Source organism: Podarcis liolepis (assembly GCF_965112155.1).
Source record: "Podarcis liolepis genome assembly, chromosome: 2".
Taxonomy (NCBI): domain Eukaryota; kingdom Metazoa; phylum Chordata; class Lepidosauria; order Squamata; family Lacertidae; genus Podarcis; species Podarcis liolepis.
The window spans coordinates 41,093,052-41,110,893 of NC_139555.1; the positions used below are offsets into that span (position 1 = coordinate 41,093,052).

General features: G+C 49.2%; 1 protein-coding gene across 4 annotated transcripts in view; it reads right to left on the bottom strand.

Moving 5' to 3' along the window:
* NTN1 (netrin 1) overlaps nt 1-17,842 on the bottom strand; it is a 135,629-nt gene that overhangs the window by 103,955 nt on the left and 13,832 nt on the right. The window contains exons 1-2 of one of the 4 annotated variants that reach the window (XR_014522121.1): nt 13,998-14,275; nt 9,786-10,885 (exon numbers count right to left, since the gene is read on the bottom strand). Coding sequence is in view for 3 of the 4 variants with exons in the window: in XM_083487570.1 (XP_083343696.1) it covers nt 9,786-10,830 (1,045 nt within the window). In the remaining variant the exon portion in view is untranslated. Of the gene's footprint in view, nt 1-9,785; nt 10,886-13,997; nt 14,276-14,961; nt 15,236-17,842 lie in introns of those variants that run through there. The other 3 variants (XM_083487570.1, XM_083487572.1, XM_083487571.1) reach the window with 3 other exon arrangements.

A 17,842-nucleotide genomic window follows, 5' to 3' on the forward strand; every position in this document is an offset into this window, starting at 1 on the left:
AATGCCGCAGCAAGGCTCCTTACGGGGTCCTTGCCACGGGATCACATTCATCCAGTGCTTTACCAGCTGCACTGGCTCCCGGTGGAGTACAGGGTCATGTTTAAGGTGCTGGTTTTGACCTTTAAAGCCCTATGCAGCCTAGGACCTTCGTACCTATAGGACCGCCTCTCCTGGTATGCCCCGTGGAGGACCTTAAGGTCCATAAATAACAACACTTTGGAAGTCCCAAGCCCCAAGGAGGTTAGATTGGCTTCAACCAGGGCCAGGGCCTTTTCAGCTCTGGCCCCAGCCTGGTGGAATGCCCTTCCACAGGAGATTAGGGCCCTGCGGGATTTGACATCTTTCTGCAGGGCCTGCAAGACGGAGCTGTTCCGCTTGGCCTTTGAGCTGGACTCTGTCTAACCCCCCCCCCCCCCCCATTTATTTATTTTTGATGGAACCCCTTACATGGGATTTGTATATAAATTTTCCCTTGGCTCTTTTTGCTGGCCCAAGTAGGACCAGCATGGATAGTTGGCCCCGGTGAATATTTGACATTTTCTCCCCTTATGGCTTTGATCTATAGGCTACCACTAAAACGAGGCTGCATTTTATGTGCTTTGGTTGCATTTTCATGGACTCTGGCAAATACAATTAACAAAATCAAACATTTTAAAAAATCAAATAATAAAAATGGTTGCTGATCTCACATCAGCATCAGGCTCTCTTGCTATGGAGTTTAGCAAACACCATTACTTGCCTAGAGAGAGTAATACCCACACACAATATTTATTAATATAGAATACTTTTAAAGCATCAAATAGCACTTCAGACAAGTTTGTTCTGAATCCTAGGAGGATACTGATAATCATGAAAACCAGTATACTTGTTACAGTGACTAACGACAGATATTAAAGCCAAAGGGGGGTGGCTTTGGCCTTCTTCAGTCACTGAGATGTGAATAATCCCAAATGTAAACATGAATTACCGTAGTTTTTAAATGCCACCCTGATCTACGTCAAATCCGGATGTGAAATAAGTGTGTTGGTTCAGTTATCAGCTCCTAGATCTGTGCCATGCTCATTGCAAAAAAAATGCAGATGTTTTCATGAAGTTTAAAACTAATGAAATGAGAGAATGGCATTGTTTACATTTAAATAATAATAATAATAATGTGGTGGGCATATTAGGAAATAACCCCTCTACATTGTTTCACTGCAAGGATGCCAAGGCTGACCGGGCTAGAAGGCAGTGCTATTGCTTGGATCTCCTCCCACTTTCCCAAAAGTGTTAATGAGAATCCCAGCAGTGCCCCTCCTGCAGCTGCTACAGGCTAAAGGAGATAAATTACAGCTCTAGAGTGTTTGCACATTTTAAGGGTACTTAAGGACTTCCCACAAGGGACTGAAAATGCCCTTTCCCACCAAGACCATATCACTAATAACGTGACCCTGTTAGCCCCTCAGATGCTGGTACTCTAAGCACTGGGGGAAGCAAAACCTTTGAGATGTCACAGGATAAGCAGAGCACAAAATTAAAGCAACTTAAACAAAAGCTGTATCTCTCTCCCCACCCCAAAAAAATAGGGTTCTCAAATGTGAAAACAAACTGCAGTCTTCACAAGGCACTAAAGGCGATAAAGTCTGCACACAACTTGCATGCTGAAAATTATTACCGTATTTTTCACTCCATAGGACGCTCCTGACCAAAAGACGCACAAAGTTTTTAGAGCAGGAAAACAAGAGGAAAAAAATCTGACTCAAATGTTGTACTAAGCTATTTAAAACAGCAAAGTGTGAGGCTCCTGTCCACTTTGCTGCTTTAAAGCGAGCCACGGTATATAATGAAGAGAATGGAAAAAGGACAGACGTTCCATTATAATGCAGCTGTTTTCATTATCACTGGGAAGTCAGTATTGGCAGCAGTCACAAAAACTAAAGTTTGAGCATTTTGCTATTATTAATCAAGAATATTAATAGTCAGGGAGAGAAACCAGGGCTATGCAAATGAGAAGTGCTTGGAGTATGGAGGAACAGCAAAGAGATCAAATGATTGCGCTCCAGTTCCTAAATCTCTGAAGTTTTCTCAAAACAGGCATGGTTCTTTTGAAAGGAAGATTCAAAATGGAGTGACTGAGCAAAGAACAGAGGAGGAAAAGAGGGCAGATAAATAGCTTCCATTCAATACCAACACAATGTTTTTGGTTTAGTATAGGTGGACTGTACTTGTAATAATTTGTATAATGGATTATAGATTTGGAGTGGAATATCAGTGCCTCTTTTCAGCAATAAAGATTAGCTGCTAGGAACATAGTCCACACACAAACACACAGGATGTCTGGTTATAGTTGTGCAGTTTAAACTGTTCCTGAGCCAGATGCCTGCTCAGTTTTAGCTGAGCTCACTATTACTGGTTTGGGGAGATGCTTTGCATGTATTTATGACTATTTTTGCAAAACTGCTACTTGAAGAAATCCCCAAACTTAATATTTTTAAACTTCAAATGAAGCTCAGAATCCAGTTAGGCAATCCTCTGCAGTTCAATTAGGAGGCACTGAGAGACAGCAATTTGCTGCTCCCCACCCCCACCCCCACGAGCATCCCAGGAGCGCGGGGCAAAGAGCACCCCAGGAGCACACAGCCTTCCCTCTGCTTGCAAACCTTGTCGGGGCTTCAGGGGAAAGCAAAGGCTGTAGGCAGAGCAGGAGCGTGGGGCAAAGGCGCACAGCCTTCCCTCTGCTTGCAAACCTTGTCGGGGCTTCAGGGGAAAGCAGAAGCTGCCGGCAGAGCCGCGTGGTTCCTCCCCCCACCCCCAAAGAGCAGCCCGGGAGTGCACAGCCTCCCTGCTGCTTGCAAATGTTGCTGGGGCTTCAGGGGAAAGCGGAGGCTGCCGGCAGAGCACCGTGGCTCCTCCCCCCACCCCTAAAGTGCAGCCCGGGAGCGCAGGGCAACAGCGATTTGGCTCCAGGGACCACACATTCACTCCATTAGACGCACAGACTTCCCCCCTTACTTTTTAGGAGGGGGAAAGTGCGTCCTATGGAGCGAAAAATACGGTACTAGATCTCTCTGTAGCAACCAGTTCCCAAGATTCTGTCATATCCCAGGATTGACAAACTGGAGGGTGTCCCAAGAACTCCCTTGCCAGACAGATTTGCCTGGCACCATTTTTATTAGCTTTTCAGCATCAGTTGAAAACTTTCTTATTTGCCCAGGATTTGCCCAGAATTGGTGTTGTATATTTTTTATGCTGAACTTCGAACTGCTGCTGCAGTTCATTATTCTCAGTAGTTTTGGGCATTTTCTGTTCCAACGCTCTGAGCTCCAGTGCCAAAGGAGTTGAAAAAATATGTTCAGACAGATCATTACGAGTTATTCCAAATCATAATGAATTAAAGTTAAATGATTTTTTAAAAAGAGCCAGAACAAATTCTCTTCATAAATCCCTTCTGTGATCAATCAGATGACTATCCTGAAAAAAATCTTTTATTTATTTTGTACAGTACTTGCGCACTCAGGAGCATTAAACCTTAAATAACCTTGTGTTGCATGTATCTTCTGGGCCTCAAAGCTCTGATAGCTCAGGGAAATGCTCAATATGTGCGTTTTGCTTCATTAACATCAATTGATCTCATAGGTAGAGCTAATACAACGTAGTACCAAGGGGCTGGTTTTCACAACCCTGACTTGCTGTGGTTTTAAATTACAGATGCTTATTGCCTCTGGCTGTGACCGCTGAATTAGTTTTCCTAAACTCGAGCCCAACCACAGACTTGAGAAGCACTGCAAGCATTTGCCTTGCAAGTAAGTATTTTAAGTGTTTTCAGCAATAAAACGCCCAAGTAGGACATTCTTCATCAGGAGTGGATTAAAACATCAGCAAACTTTGCATCTCATTCTGGAAAACAAGTTTCTCCGCCCCTTGGAAATATTCTTCAACAGACCTCCCCAGCCTGAACTCTGTAGGAACAATTTTTTGTTTGCATGCATGAGACACAGATGGGAAGTTTATGAAGATTGCATGGAGCTCCATGTGTGTTGCTTTAGATTATATAGATAGTGCTACTATATAATCCCATTTATGGGGTTTTTTGCAATGGAGAATGGAATTAGTAATTTTTCATTGGCCTACACACATATGTGCCAGATGATACCTTTTAAGTATACATCATTTGTACCTCAAAGCTGCAGCTGAATTTAAAATCTTGTTATTTCACCAAGGGACATAATAATGTCACAGCTATGTCCTTCTCTTTTAGACTTTTTCTAGAGCAAATTTGTACTTGAGAACACTGAACAGGAAAACCAAGTTTTCCACTCCAGAATTTTAGCAATAGCTGGAAATAGTATACTGCTGTGCATTCATTCTCTCTCTACACACACACACCAAACAGTAATAGTAAGATGGAGTGTAATGTCTGCAGCAGGGGTGGGGAATTTCAGATCAGGGTGCCCAAATGTCCATGATGGAATGCAATCTTGAGCTGAAATCTTGGGCTGAAAAAGGCTCCCTACCCCTTCAGGTTCTGAACCCAAGCGGGTTGTGAAACATCTCAGTAGAAAGAACGCAATGTGTCTGTTGTTTAATTCAATAAATCATTAAGTTTGTTGTACTAGCCAAAGGCATTACAATTTGCCAGGCTGCAAACCATAATAGAAAACATTCACCAATAATATAAACAAACATCAATAATATGAAGGAAGAGAAATTGGTAATACTATCAGCTAGCTCAGACCTGGCTCAGCTTCAGATTCAACTTCCAAGTCTCCAGAACAATTTATAGCAATGCTGAATCATTTAATTTGATTCACAACACAAACCAAAGGCTATGTAATATTAGCAAAACAAGACAAGTATGTTCTCAAAGGCAAATTGAACCATACTCCACTACAAGAACTTAACCAAAATGTGGGAGCTGATGTCTCTCAACAGGAACAAAAAATCCAACAAACAATCTTGCAAGAGCCCATGCATGTCTGTATTTAACATTGTTGTGACATATTCAGCTGTATCCGTTTTCTAAAGGAATAAATCTCAATGAGCCAAACAATAGCCATATGGTGACAATATTTTGTTTTGTTAACAAACTTGGTGTTCAACAGCAAGACAAAGACATGAGAAATATCTTTAAAATCACATCTGAGTACCATTTAATAGAATGGAACTGCACTTGTGCAGCAATATTATTCTGCAATATTATTCAATTGCAAATCATTCAAAGGCCAAAGAAAACAGCACTCACTGCCCATTAAACAACATGATCCAATAGTGACAAATGAGTCATACATAGAGGGTGGAAAAGCCCTATACTTTTTCCTGCATTGGATTATACAGGAAATAAAGGCACTGGAATTCATGGGTGATCAGCCAGTTAAAGGACCCAAGCAAACAAGTTAAGATTTATCGAAAAGGGAAAGAGGGGAAATTCAGATTAGAGCCACAAAGCTTGGGAAGAGAGGGTTGACTCTGTCTTTTCCATTTCCCCATCTGAATTGATATGGTGAGGTGCAAAGAGAAGTTCTGGGAGCAATTCAAAATGGCACGGGGGAAGAGTGTTAGCCCTCCTGCACAATCCTGCAACCCAGAGCCTAACTCTTCCTCCTTTTTTTGTATTATCCAACTACTTTTCCGGTTTTACAGAAGCAAGGATTTAATCTATGCTGCACAGAACCTTGCTATAGTGTGACTAAAACCTAGGGGAGCGAACAGAGTAATCGGAAATATTCTGCAATAACACCCACAATCCCTTGGAGTCATCCTTGTGGTTTAAGAAACTCAAAGGGGTGAATGACAAGTGGACAAGAGTAAAAAAAAAAAATGTCTCAAAGTGGCTTGTATGAAAGACAGTATGATTCTAAAATAGAAACACTGTATGTACTCTTGTTGCTTATGGAACACCTTTTAATAAAAACATTTTTAAAAAAAAAAATGATAGAAAATTGTTTGGTCCTTCCACAGTATGACAAATTGGGAAGGGAAGTGTTTGAGCAGGGCACAAAGCAATGACAAATCGAAAAGAAAGGGACTGTATGAGTTGGGGTCATGGCGATGAATGGGCAATGACTGAACTGTTCCATCTGTGAACTTTTTATAATTACTTAAGACTCCTTTGCAGGTTTTGAGTTTTGGGGGATTTTTAAGGATACCACCACACATTTAGCAAAGAAATGATTCCTTTACCATTCAGTGTTTCCCAACCTTGGGCCCCCAGCTGTTTTTTGGACTACAACTCCCATCATCCCTAGCTAGCAAGACTAGTGGTCAGGGATGATGGGAATTGTAGTTCAAAAACAGCTGGAGGTCCAAGTTATGTGACAGCCTGTGGAAAACAAAATCCAGAAACAAGAAAAAGCTTCTCCAACACATTTTTTAAAAAACAAAAACCCTCAGAAAATTTAAAATACTCTCTATCCAAATTACAGTTTCTCCCTTTTTGAATAAATAGTGGCTCTCCTTTTAAAGATAGCTGACACACATACACGTATTAGGAGGGGTTCTAGCTCTGTATGTTTCTCGTGTTTCCCAGGAATAAATGATAGTTGTTTTACAGGTACGGTAATTACAGCTCAAATACTGGACAATTCTGTCATCAGTATGTGAATGAAAAGTGTTGAAATATAGTTACTAGTTCCAAATAGATACTAGTTCCAAATAGTTACAAATATTCTTAATGGTACTCTGTTTATATAGTTATTGTTACTAAAACCGATACAGTATTCCTTAGAGCAGGTCCCTAACTTTGCTTTCTCAGAAGGTGTCTCTTCTCAGGGAAGCTTGTTACCAGGTTAGTGTGTTTCAGCTCTAACCCCTATGCATGGGGAGTGAAGGCTGAAAGTTTTAAAGATTCAACCCGAAATTTAATTACATGTAAACTTATTGAAGATTTTGGAAGCAAGTTTTATTTCCGGGGAGAGGGCTTCCATGCAAACCTTCCTTGGCAACCTAAGTTACTTCCCTCTTCCAACAGTAATCCTAAACAAAATGCATTAAAACCAGTCAAAGTTTGCTTTCAAATTCACCTGCTTAGCAATGAGACTGAGAAAGAAATAACGTTGAGTTTTGAAAAGTGTTTCATTTCCCCCAGAACACTTTAAGCATTTTTAAGTGATGTTTTATCACCTTATCAATTTCCCCCAGCAACAGCATACACCTGGCACAACAAGTAAGATAATCCCGAAACACCCCACTCCTCTCTCTATCCAGGGGTCGCTTGAGGCCAGTCAGCCTTCCTCTCAGTCCCTCCGACTGCACCCCTCCCTCTGTGCTCATCTGACTACAGCAAAAGAGGACCGAATATTGTGCCTGCCTAGGCCCGCCCATCACAGATCAAAGAAATTGGACTGGAAGGAGCAGATAGTATCTCTTTTTTGAATTAGCAGAGTCCCACAGCAACGCCTGGCCCCTGTGACCAGGCAGCGGCACAGAAGGGCTCAGCTCAAAATCTAGGCAGTACAAGAGTTCACCAGGCTGCGCAAACTCGACCTTGGGTTGGATTTCGAAGAAGAGTTTGGATTTGATATCCCGCTTTATCACTACCCTAAGGAGTCTCAAAGCTGTTAACATTCTCCTTTCCCTTCCTCCCCCACAACAAACACTCTGTGAGGTGAGTGGGGCTGAGAGACTTCAGAGAAGTGTGACTAGCCCAAGGTGACCCAGCAGCTGCATGTGGAGGAGCGGAGACGCGAACCTGGTTCCCCAGATTATGAGACTACCGCTCTTAACCACCACACCACACTGGCTCTCTTCAAAGCAGCGCACCACTGTTGGGACTTCCACCAAACCAGTAGAGCTCCCTAATCTTTTACTCCCCCTAAACTCTAGCTCTGTCCCCCTTCTCAAAGTCGCTTTGGGGAGACAGTGCGAGAGAGTCCCTCCTGCCACTTTGCTCTGTGCTTCCTATACCGGCCCAACCCACAGGAATCTGGTGGAAACGAGCTTGCAAGCACATCTTTTCTAAGGGAAAGACCCACTCTGCTCTGACCTAGCCTCCTTCTTTAGGGGAGACAACGTGGCTGGGTGAGGTGAGGGGCCAGCCAGGGTCACGCAAGATAAACCTACTGTTTGCCCTGCCTTTCTTCTACCAGTTTGTTCCTCGGCATACCATGTTGAAGAAGGGGACCTATTAACTTTGGAAATTAATTTCCTGCCAGGCTTATTTTAACTAGCCGAAATACTTGGACTGAAGCCGAGTGAGCTGAGGAAACAAGTACACGGGATGAACTGCGTTGTGAGAAAGATTGCCTTCTCACAGCTTTGCCAGAATCACCTTATATCCCTGAGCGCATCCCTACATGCTCCTCCATGGATCACAGGAATAGCGGAGCAAAGAGCATCACTGGGCAACTGCCGAGGTGCCTTCTCTTCAATCCAATCGTCCCTTTAAAAAAACCTGGGATTAAGGGTGGGGGAGAAAGCGAAACACTCCAAGGGTTCAGGACTTCAGCTTGTTTTTGAACAAGACCGCAGCACCACTAACAACTGTCTTGAGGGTTAGAAATTCAGCAGGTCAAGTTTTCCTCCACACTGGGAAAAGCTGCGTCAATGTATTTTTGTCTCTTGTGTTTTACAGGCACACAGGACATTGGGGGAAAGAGTGGGAAGGAGACGAGCCTCAAAATGGTGTGTGGCTTTACTTGAAACAGGGTTTAGCCACCTAATACAGGAGAGACCCTTTCTGCACATGCTGAGCATGTTTGACTTCCCAGCCAGTTTGAAGAGCCAGGTCACAAATCACTCACCCATTTAGCATTATAGTAAAGGTATTAATCTGCCTACAAGGACAGCAGAAGGTTCAGTCCCGGAATCTGGTTTTAATACTAAGGCTCAGAATCAGACCAGAGACTTGCAACTCATAGCTAAAACAAACTGTTCTGTTTGCAGACAACATGTAAGCAATATCACCAATAAACAAACTAACATAGCAGAGTGCCTCTGAGCATGTACGAAGCCTCCAGTGCATAAACCCAGACATATCCCACCTATCTGAGATGGGTCAGGCAATTATTGCAGTGTGGGTGGGAGGGAATCTACTGCATTTGTTGCCAGATACATCACTGTATATTTTGGCGACTGGCAGCGCCCCCCCACCCGCCCCCCACAGATGTGAACAGACTCCACTGAACAGGCTTGCAGCATTTGACCTCCCACAGCCCCTCATATGGAAGGAACCCCAAGGGCCATCTAGTCCAACCCCCTGCAATGCAGGAATCTCAACTTGGTGTAGCCTCCATTCATGGCCATAGCCAGGGGAAAGCTGCTCTCACCTAAATCAAGTAAATAAATAAAAAATACTTAACTAAAATTACAAAACTGTAGAAAGATTGTGACAGACTTTTCTAACACCTGGGGTAATTTAAAACAACTTTAAACTCTGAATCTGCGAGACAGAGCTAGGCAGATCAAGACAGATGAGGAGGAGGACAGGTGTGTGTCCTGCCTCGCTGCCCCCCCAACACAAATCCATGCCCCCATCCAATATGAAACCCTACCAGTTCCTGCTTCGGTTTTGCAAACCTTCTCGCAGTTTTCTCACTGCGCCACTCAGAGGAGCCCCTTTCACACCTGGCTCTCTGCCTGCGCACCTGTGAAGAAGCTGAAATTACCAGAACCCTCCAAGTGTCCCTATTTTCCCAAGGACAGCCCCAGATTTACAGAAGCCATTCCGGTTTCTGATTTGATCCCGGAATGCCCCTTAGGACGTCTCTACATCAGAGAAATTTGGAGGGTACATGGCTATTAGGATGCTCATAAGGAGAAACCGTTGGAAGGTTATACAGTACAAGGAGTCCCTCCTCCTCCTCACTCACCGACGCACTCGTTGGCCTCTCGGGCGGTGGCCCTCTGCCAGGGCCGGTCGTAGTGGAAGGGCTTGCAGCGGTCGCACTCGGGCCCGGCCGTGTTGTGCTTGCAGTCGCACACGAGGTTGTCGTCGCGGTCGCGCACGCAGCGGGAGGCGTGCCCGTTGCACTTGCAGCGCCCGCCCACCTGCAGGTCGGAGACGGCGTAGTAGTAGGAGTCTCGGGCCAGCTCCGAGTCGTCCTCGTTCTCGTCGCCGAAGGTGTGCAGGCGGCTGAAGACCACCTTGATGTCGGTGGCCGTGACCCAGTCCTGCAGCACGGGCGAGTTGTCGAAGTCGTGCGCCGAGGGCCGCCCGTCGAGGGTGCTGAAGGCGATGAGGCCTCCGGCCAGAGGCCTCATGTCGGTGTGCGAGTCGGTGCAGATGGCCTCCTGCTCGTTCTGCTTGGTGATGGCGGCGCGGCTGGGCCGGTTGTACATCTTGCGGCACTGCGTGGAGTAGAACTGGAAGGGCACCCACGTCTTGCCGAAGTCCATCGACTTGGCGATGGCCATGGACTCCGGGCGAGGCGAGCAGAACTGGAGGCTCACGTACGTCACCTCGAACTTCTTGCCCAGCGCCAGCGTCAGCGTCACGTTGAGCGGGTGCTGCACGTAGCTCTCCGACTGCCAGCACGTCAGGTTGTGAGGGTTGTTGAGGTCCGTGAGGTAAGCGGCCGGGCGCGCGCGCTTGGGGTCGGCCGCGTCGCACAAGTGGCAAGTGCGGCTGCGCTCGTCGCCCTTCTCGGCCAGGACGCAGTAGCGCGCCTGGGGGCGCCCGCACGTGCTCGACACCTTCACCTCCTTGCCGAAGGCGGCGTTGACGAAGTCCGGGATGCAGCGGCGCGGGTGCCCGTTCTCGTCGTAGCAAGGGTCCGGCTGAGGGGCCGTCTGCACGGCGAACATGCTCAGGCCACCTCCGCCGTAGCCGCCTCCGCCGCCGCCGCGCACGCCCTCCGCCAGGCAAGCGGCCACGGCGGCCAGAGCCACCAGCGCCTCCCAGCCCGCCGGAGACATCCCGGGTCGCCGCGGGAGGGCGCGCGGAGGGGGAAGAAAGGGCGGGAAAGCGAACCTGCAGCGGGCAAAGTGGAGAGAGAGAGAGAGACAGAGAGAGCGCGTCAGCGTCACAGGTGCTGCAACTGAGGTGGAATTAAGACTGGCGCGTGCTTGGGCTGGCCAATGAACAAGTTTGGGCGGAAGAGCAGGAGCGGTCAGTGGGCGCCTTCCAAGCTGACCCAGCGCCTGCCGGAGTGGGAAGCGGTGGGTGTGGCAGGGCGCGCGCGCGCGCGCGGGGAGGAACCTGCGAGGCAGAGCGCGCGAGCCGCTGACCCACTTTTGACGGACAAGCAGCACCGCCCGCCTCTTAACGCGGAGGGAGATTCCCGCTCAGGTTAAGCGGGGCTGAGTCAGCCGAGTTTTAAGCTGAGGCCGCTTCTCTCGCTCTCCTATCAAGTCTCAACTTTCATCCTTGGAACCTGCCAGTTTCCCGAAGGTGAGCTCTCCAGACGTTTTTGCACTACAACTCCCATCATCCCTAGCTAACAGGCCCAGTGGTCAGGGATGAAGGGAATTGTAGTCCGGGGAAAAAATAGCTGGCGCTAGAGAAAAGTGGCACGTGGCACACTATCTGAAGTGTCGGCTCGAGAGTAAGGCTTCTTAGTTAAGCGGGAGAGAAGGTGAAGAAGTCTCTGCTGCATGAACCGAGTGTCATTGAGGCCACATCACCACATATAAAGCTGTATTATAGCACTTTAAACAGCCATGGTTTCCCTGCAAGAGTCCTGGGACCTGTAGGTTGTTAAGGGCGTGGAAAGCTGTTAGGAGAACCCTGTTCTCCTCGCAGGGGTACAATTTCCAGAGTTGCCGATTGATTGTTAAACCACTCTGGAAATTGTAGTTCTGGGTGGTGAACTGGGGTCTCCCAATATCTCTCAGCACCTTTAAACTATGGTTCGCAGGTAAATGGCATTGCTGCTGCTGCTGCTGCTGCTGCAACTACTACTACTTTAAATATATACTGTACCGCGAATGGGGCCTGAGAGTGAGAACTTGGTTCAAGATAAAATGCTACAGATTTTATCTTGCCCGCAACATCAGTGGCGTAGCGTGGGTTGTCAGCACCCGGGGCAAGGCAAGTAATTTGCGCCCCCTAACCCGTGGATTTGCGCCCCCTAACCCCCAGATGTTGCGCCCGGTGCGGCCCCCACGCTGCACCCCCCTGCACTACACCACTGCGCAACATCCTCTGAGCTAAACAGTGGAGGAGGAGATGGAAAGGCGTTCCGCTGAAGCCATGAGGATGAGGATCCATCGACTCCGAGCAAGCAAACCCCCTTGCAATCCGGGAGATGGGCGCCTGCGTAAGGGGCTTGGATGATGCGCGGATTTCCGCGGCAAACTATCCAGCGGCTTGAAGGGTGTGTGGCGGTTTCGGCAAGCGAGAAAGCAGATGAGAGAGAGCCCCTAGCCACCTTCAACTGAAGTCCCACTTGCTGGAAAGAAGTTCTGCGGAACCAGTAGGACTCCCATTTTAAATGGACGACGGGGCGCCTTCAGACTGAGTTTTCCTAACGCATGCCAGCACTTCGACCACCTCACAGACACCTGCTATTAGCCCTTCTGAATATGGGTCCCCATCCCACACCTTTCTTCCACAGAGCGCGCCTTGCTTCACTCTTGCCTTGCCCCGAAAGATCCAGAGCCATTTCAAGCAAACATGCGCACCCCATTTTGATTCAGGCAGAATATTTAACAGCCATTAAACTGTTTTGCAATTAGGGGAAATTGGGCGGGAGAATATCAGCCGGCAGACCCAATTTATTCAGGTCTTCCAAACGCATGCACGTGGGCAGTCCCATAATGTCTGGAACCTTTTACTGCGTAAATAAGACCCAGGTATTTCTGATGCATCTGAACCAGTAGGTTCTCTCTTAGGTAAATCTAGCGCAACAGTAATGAAGTTCAGGACGCAGGAGCCTTGGTGGTGCCTTCTATGCGAGGGACTAACAGCAGAAAATCGCTTGTGGGACTTCCATTGCAAGTGGCGTTCTGGGCAATCCTAAACAGGTCTACTCAGAAGCAAGTCCCACTACGTTCAGTGGTGCTTGTTTCCGGGAAAGTTTTAGAGGATATCCGCCTTGGAATCACAACCCTGCAGCCTGAACCTGTGCGTGGTTCAGCTCTCTCAGTGGGAATCACCCAAGCGAGCGTGCCTAGGATTGCCTTCGCTTCTATGCGACACTAAACCAAGCGATATGGCTTACCACCAGGCTTGTGGTTCTGGTTGTCAGAGGATGAACGAGGGAAAGTGGAAGTTGAGGAGAGAGAGGGCTCATCTCATCCCCATCCACAACCCAGTTCGTCCAACCTGCCGGGGTTTAAAACGGAGCCATTCAGCGAATGCTGCTGCTACTACTAGTGAGTAAGCCCCATTGGAGACACTGGATCCGACTTCTGAGTAAACATGAATAGGATCGTACTGCACATATCTCTTAACGAGAGAGAAAAGGGAAGTCGCAGATGGGACTCCAAAACGGCTCAGGGGGAAAAAGGCTTTTTTCAGTTATTCCAATTGTAATGGCCAAGGGAGCAAATTGCTCTTTCCTTCGTTCGAGAAAACTCGCCGCCCTCGCCTGCTTAGGAGAAGGCTGCTTTGAAAATGCCGCCTGAGTTTCGCCCCAGCGTCACACCCACACACCCTAGCAAGAAGGAAAAGCTCGAGATCTGGGCACACTGGTGGCCGAGAGAGAGAAATCGACGTCCGGCCCACAAAAGTTGGGACAAGGCATGCGGGAGGTTCCCCAGCTCCGGGAAGCATCCTGCAGCCTCCGGCGGGGATGTCCCTGATCGGTTCGAGCGAGATAACTTCTCCGGAAGCGCCACCCAGGACTCCGTCCCTCGCACCGGAGGATCGTAAAAAGGCAGACCGACCAACAGTTCATCTGTCTAAAAATGCTGCGCCGCACAGTGACTCTCTGGAGTTTCAAGCAAGAATCTTTCGGGGCCCTACCTGGCGACGCGAAAGAAGGAACCTTTTGCGCGCAAAGACGTGGGCTCTGCCCCGGCGTGTCTCTTCTTCCCGGAGAGCTGAGGCAGCCGCGCCTCTCTTAAGGAGACCTCCACCCGCCCTTCCCTCCCGCCTCGAAGCTCCCCTCCGCCGCCCTCCTAGGGTCCCTCCGAGCTACCTTGCTTGGTTTGGCGGCAACAGCCGCAGCTGCTGGAGGGCGGGCAGTCGTTTCGCGGGTGGCGGACTTGGTTCCTCGGCGGCAGCTGCAGCCAGCGGGCTTCGGTGGCTCAGGGGTCGCGCTCGCTGCCCATCGTCCGGCCCCAGCGAGCGGCCAGGCTCCGTGGATGCCCGGAGCTAGTGACGCTCCCGGCTCGGGCCGGGGCTGAGGTCATCCCGGAGGAGTGACACCCCGTGGGCTCGCGCGGGGGAAGAAGCGACGACATCCACTGGGGGGCTGGCAGGGCGCGCGGCGGGAGGGAGAAGGGGCGGCGCCGGAGGGGGAGGAGCCCGGGGAGGGGGAGTTGGCCAGCCGCAGCAGGATCGGGCCCTCCTAGGTGGCTCCTTCCCCGCGAGCTCAGAATGTCGAGCCTGGGCAGTCAAGAGCCGTTGCGCAGGGGAAACCGGGTGAGCGAGCGCGGGCTGCCGAGCGGCGCGGCGCGGCTGGGAAGGAGGGCGACGCGTGAAGCTCCTGTCCCGCGGCCAAATCCGAGCTTGGCTGCCCTAAAGGAGACCGAAGTGCCTCGCGCTCCGGCTTGCGCGGAGAAGGAAATCCCGCGAAGGGAAAAGCCTGGGCTTCGTCCCGACGAACTGCTGTTGGGGCTCAGCTCCTGCTGGTGGAGCTTCTAAGGAAGGACTGGGTGAATCCCAAGCCGGTTAGCCGCCTGGGGCGGGGGGAGGGGGGGCAAATATTCTCGCTTAGTAAATCAGACACCCCCGAATTCCCGTGTCCAAAAAGATACCACGCAGGGGCCTCTTTAGCTACCTCCGGTCACGCTGGGCTGCCAAACTTCCCACCAGCCTAAAATACTTAGTCGAAAATACTGCGCCAGAGAAAACACGCAGCCATCCAGCTGGGCTCGAGAAAGCCGTCAGCCGCCCTCCTCTTCCCTCCTCCGAGTGAACCAAGCGTATCTGTTGCTCACCTTTCGGGGCAAACTCGTGCGAGTTGTTAAAATACCCAGCGCCTTCTTCCTTGCTGGAGGCAAAACGACAGTGTTTTGGCAGCGAGGATCGTCAGAGTTACTTTCTCTTCCCACCACCCGGTGTTTTTTTTCTTGCCTTCCTTTATTCCTCCGATGTTTAAAGCCGACTTGGAGCGACACACCCACACCCCTGGTTGTTCCAGGGTGTCGAATCCTGTCAACCTGTCTAAAGAACATCTATTACCAGCTCTTCCTGCTGTTCGTCTATTACTTGCATAATAAATCCAGCTGCCTTTTATTGTGCACCCAATTATGTGCTCATTACAATTCCTTGGGGAGGAATTCCGGTGTTATCTCTGTTCTTTGGGCAGACCTGTGTGGCGAAATGCCGTCGTTTCCTAACAAGTCCTAGCTTCCCACAAGCACCTCGCTCACTCTTGTGGAGCGTTTCTCGGATACAGAGGGTGAAGTCTTGGCTCCATCGCCAATTTCTCGTACAGTATGCGTATATGTGGTTGTAGAGAAGTACTTTTGTATATTGGGTTGTGTTTGGCAGTGGCTAGCCAGCCTAGTTTCGCCCAGACTGCGTGTTATGAAGTGTTAAAACTGAATACACGCACTGCGCACACCACGATCCGTTTGTTTGGGATCCCATTCAAAGGCCGCAAGCGACTCGCCAAGAAAAAGGATGAAGAGGCATCACACGCACGCAAATTCCCAGTGCCCACGTAGAAAGTCCATTCGCTCTCCAGACTCTTCCGAGAAAGCTGGACACCAGCACCTCACCTTCGCTTCCAGAGAGATTACTTCTCTGGCGCTGTTGGCCGGGAAATAAGTTTTATTGCAACACTGAAAGTGACGACTCCTAGCACCGATTCCTCTGTTAGAAGCCGCCCTGCCTAGATCCCTCGCTACAGCCCAGGGCCTAGAAGTGACCCACTCCCAGTGCTGATCCGTTGCTTTCTCAGTTCTGTCACCCGCAGCACACCTGCCTAGGGCTACAAGACAACCGACCCTCCCTGAAATTCCCTCTTCCACGCAACTTTTAAAGGCGCGAGAGCCCCCTGGTCTCTTTTCCGCCTATGCAGTAGAAATGCGGAGGGATGGCAGCTCAGAAGAGGAACTGAGTCTCCCAGGGGAGGAAAGGTCCGTAATGTCGTAGTAAGGTTCAAACCCGGCACGAGTTTTCCAAGGGCTGCCTTGTTGGATCCCAAACCTGCATTGGGATCCTCGAGCTCCGGCCTAGAAGGAAAACCTGGTCCTTCATTTTAAGTGGGTGGGGGACAGTGGCGAGGAGACGGCACTCTGTACATGCTCAGAGGTACTTTTCTTTATAGGTTGTCACGTCTGTTTCATTCGAAGGGGGGTGATATGGCCACAGGTGGGAGAGGATTCTAAATGGGCGTGGTGAAAGGATGAAGGTGGAGCCACGAGGCCCATAGCGTCTACAAAAAATAAAAATAAAAAATAGAAATCCTCTTCTGACACAACGGCTGGTCACTCTCACAAGCGCACATACAGTGATGCACTGAGATTTATATTTGTTCTGTTCGTGTATGTATACAGAGGATGAAGTTGACTAGGCACTGTGTGAAGGCAGAAAAGCCTGTAGGCAGGAATGCACATGTACCAAGAAAAAAGGAGAATGCTTTCCTCTTGAGATGCAGCTACCTTAATCTGCAGAAGAGGTCCACGCGCGCCTGCCCTTTTACAGTCCTAGTCAGTCTATCGTCCCCCGGTCCTTGTCTTTTCTCTTCAAGCCAGCCAGTCGGTCAGCTAACCAACTGAAATTGCTTGGGAGCAGAGTTATCTTCCACATTTTTAAAGCGAGGGTCTGTCCACTACCTCTGGAAGATTGGATTGGGACACCCTGGTGCCTGTGCTCTAGCCACGCACCCGTATCCTGCACGGAGGATCCTGTACAACGGGAGATGCGCCTACTCTCTCCAGAAAGACACACACACACAAATCATAAACACAGTGTAAGCTGAGATCCGCCAGCTGATCGAAGCTTTGCTTACGGGTGGAAAGGGCTAAGGATAGCGATAGACGGGTGTTTTTAACTGGCAGAAAACAAACTACAAGATCAGACTTCTGGAAGAAGAAAAAGCCAGAAAGGTAGCCTTGTTCGTCTGCTATAGCGATAATAATTAAAAACAAAAACCCACGCCTCCCCGGCTGCCACCACCAAACTAAATTAGAGGCATTGTGACACAAACGTTGGTGTACTGGAATCCACTGCTGCACCTGAGGCATGAAGGGTGACGCATGAAGAGTTATGCACAGTTGACGGAGCAGGGCATGTTTTCTACAGGGCTATGGGGACCGGGGGAAAGGTATAAACAGTGAAGCCGAAGGTACAGTCAGTGTCTGCGACATTTCTATGCAAAAGCTCAGCCGCTGACCGAGCGTTCAGTGCAAGCTGCAGTAACTGGCAATAATACAATCTTGCAAGGTTCGCCGTGTGTTACTTTGGTGCTTGTAACGTATGTATAAGGGGGGGCGGCGTGTTGGGAGACCCTTAGATCTCCGCTGGGATTAAACTCCCGAGTAAACTCCGGAGAGAAGTTAAAAGGTCCCCATCGATTTGAGTCGCTGGATGCTGTGGATGACAAGCGGAACGCGCTCGGCAAACTATTTGTAGGAGCTGACTCAGTTAGTATGCGGGTTCTAGGAGGGGGCGAGGGCAGTTGGGGATTCCTAAATTGCAGGGCGGATTGCCTTGTAGTTAAACACCGCAGGAAAACGAGCTCCAGCGGCTGCCAAGGACTAGCGCGCCCCTTAGCACCCTGTTACATTATTCCAAATCATCCCAAGGAGCACATTTTCTTGTAGCTTCTTTAATTCTAAATAGGCCCGAGTTCCTACTTTCATACAAACT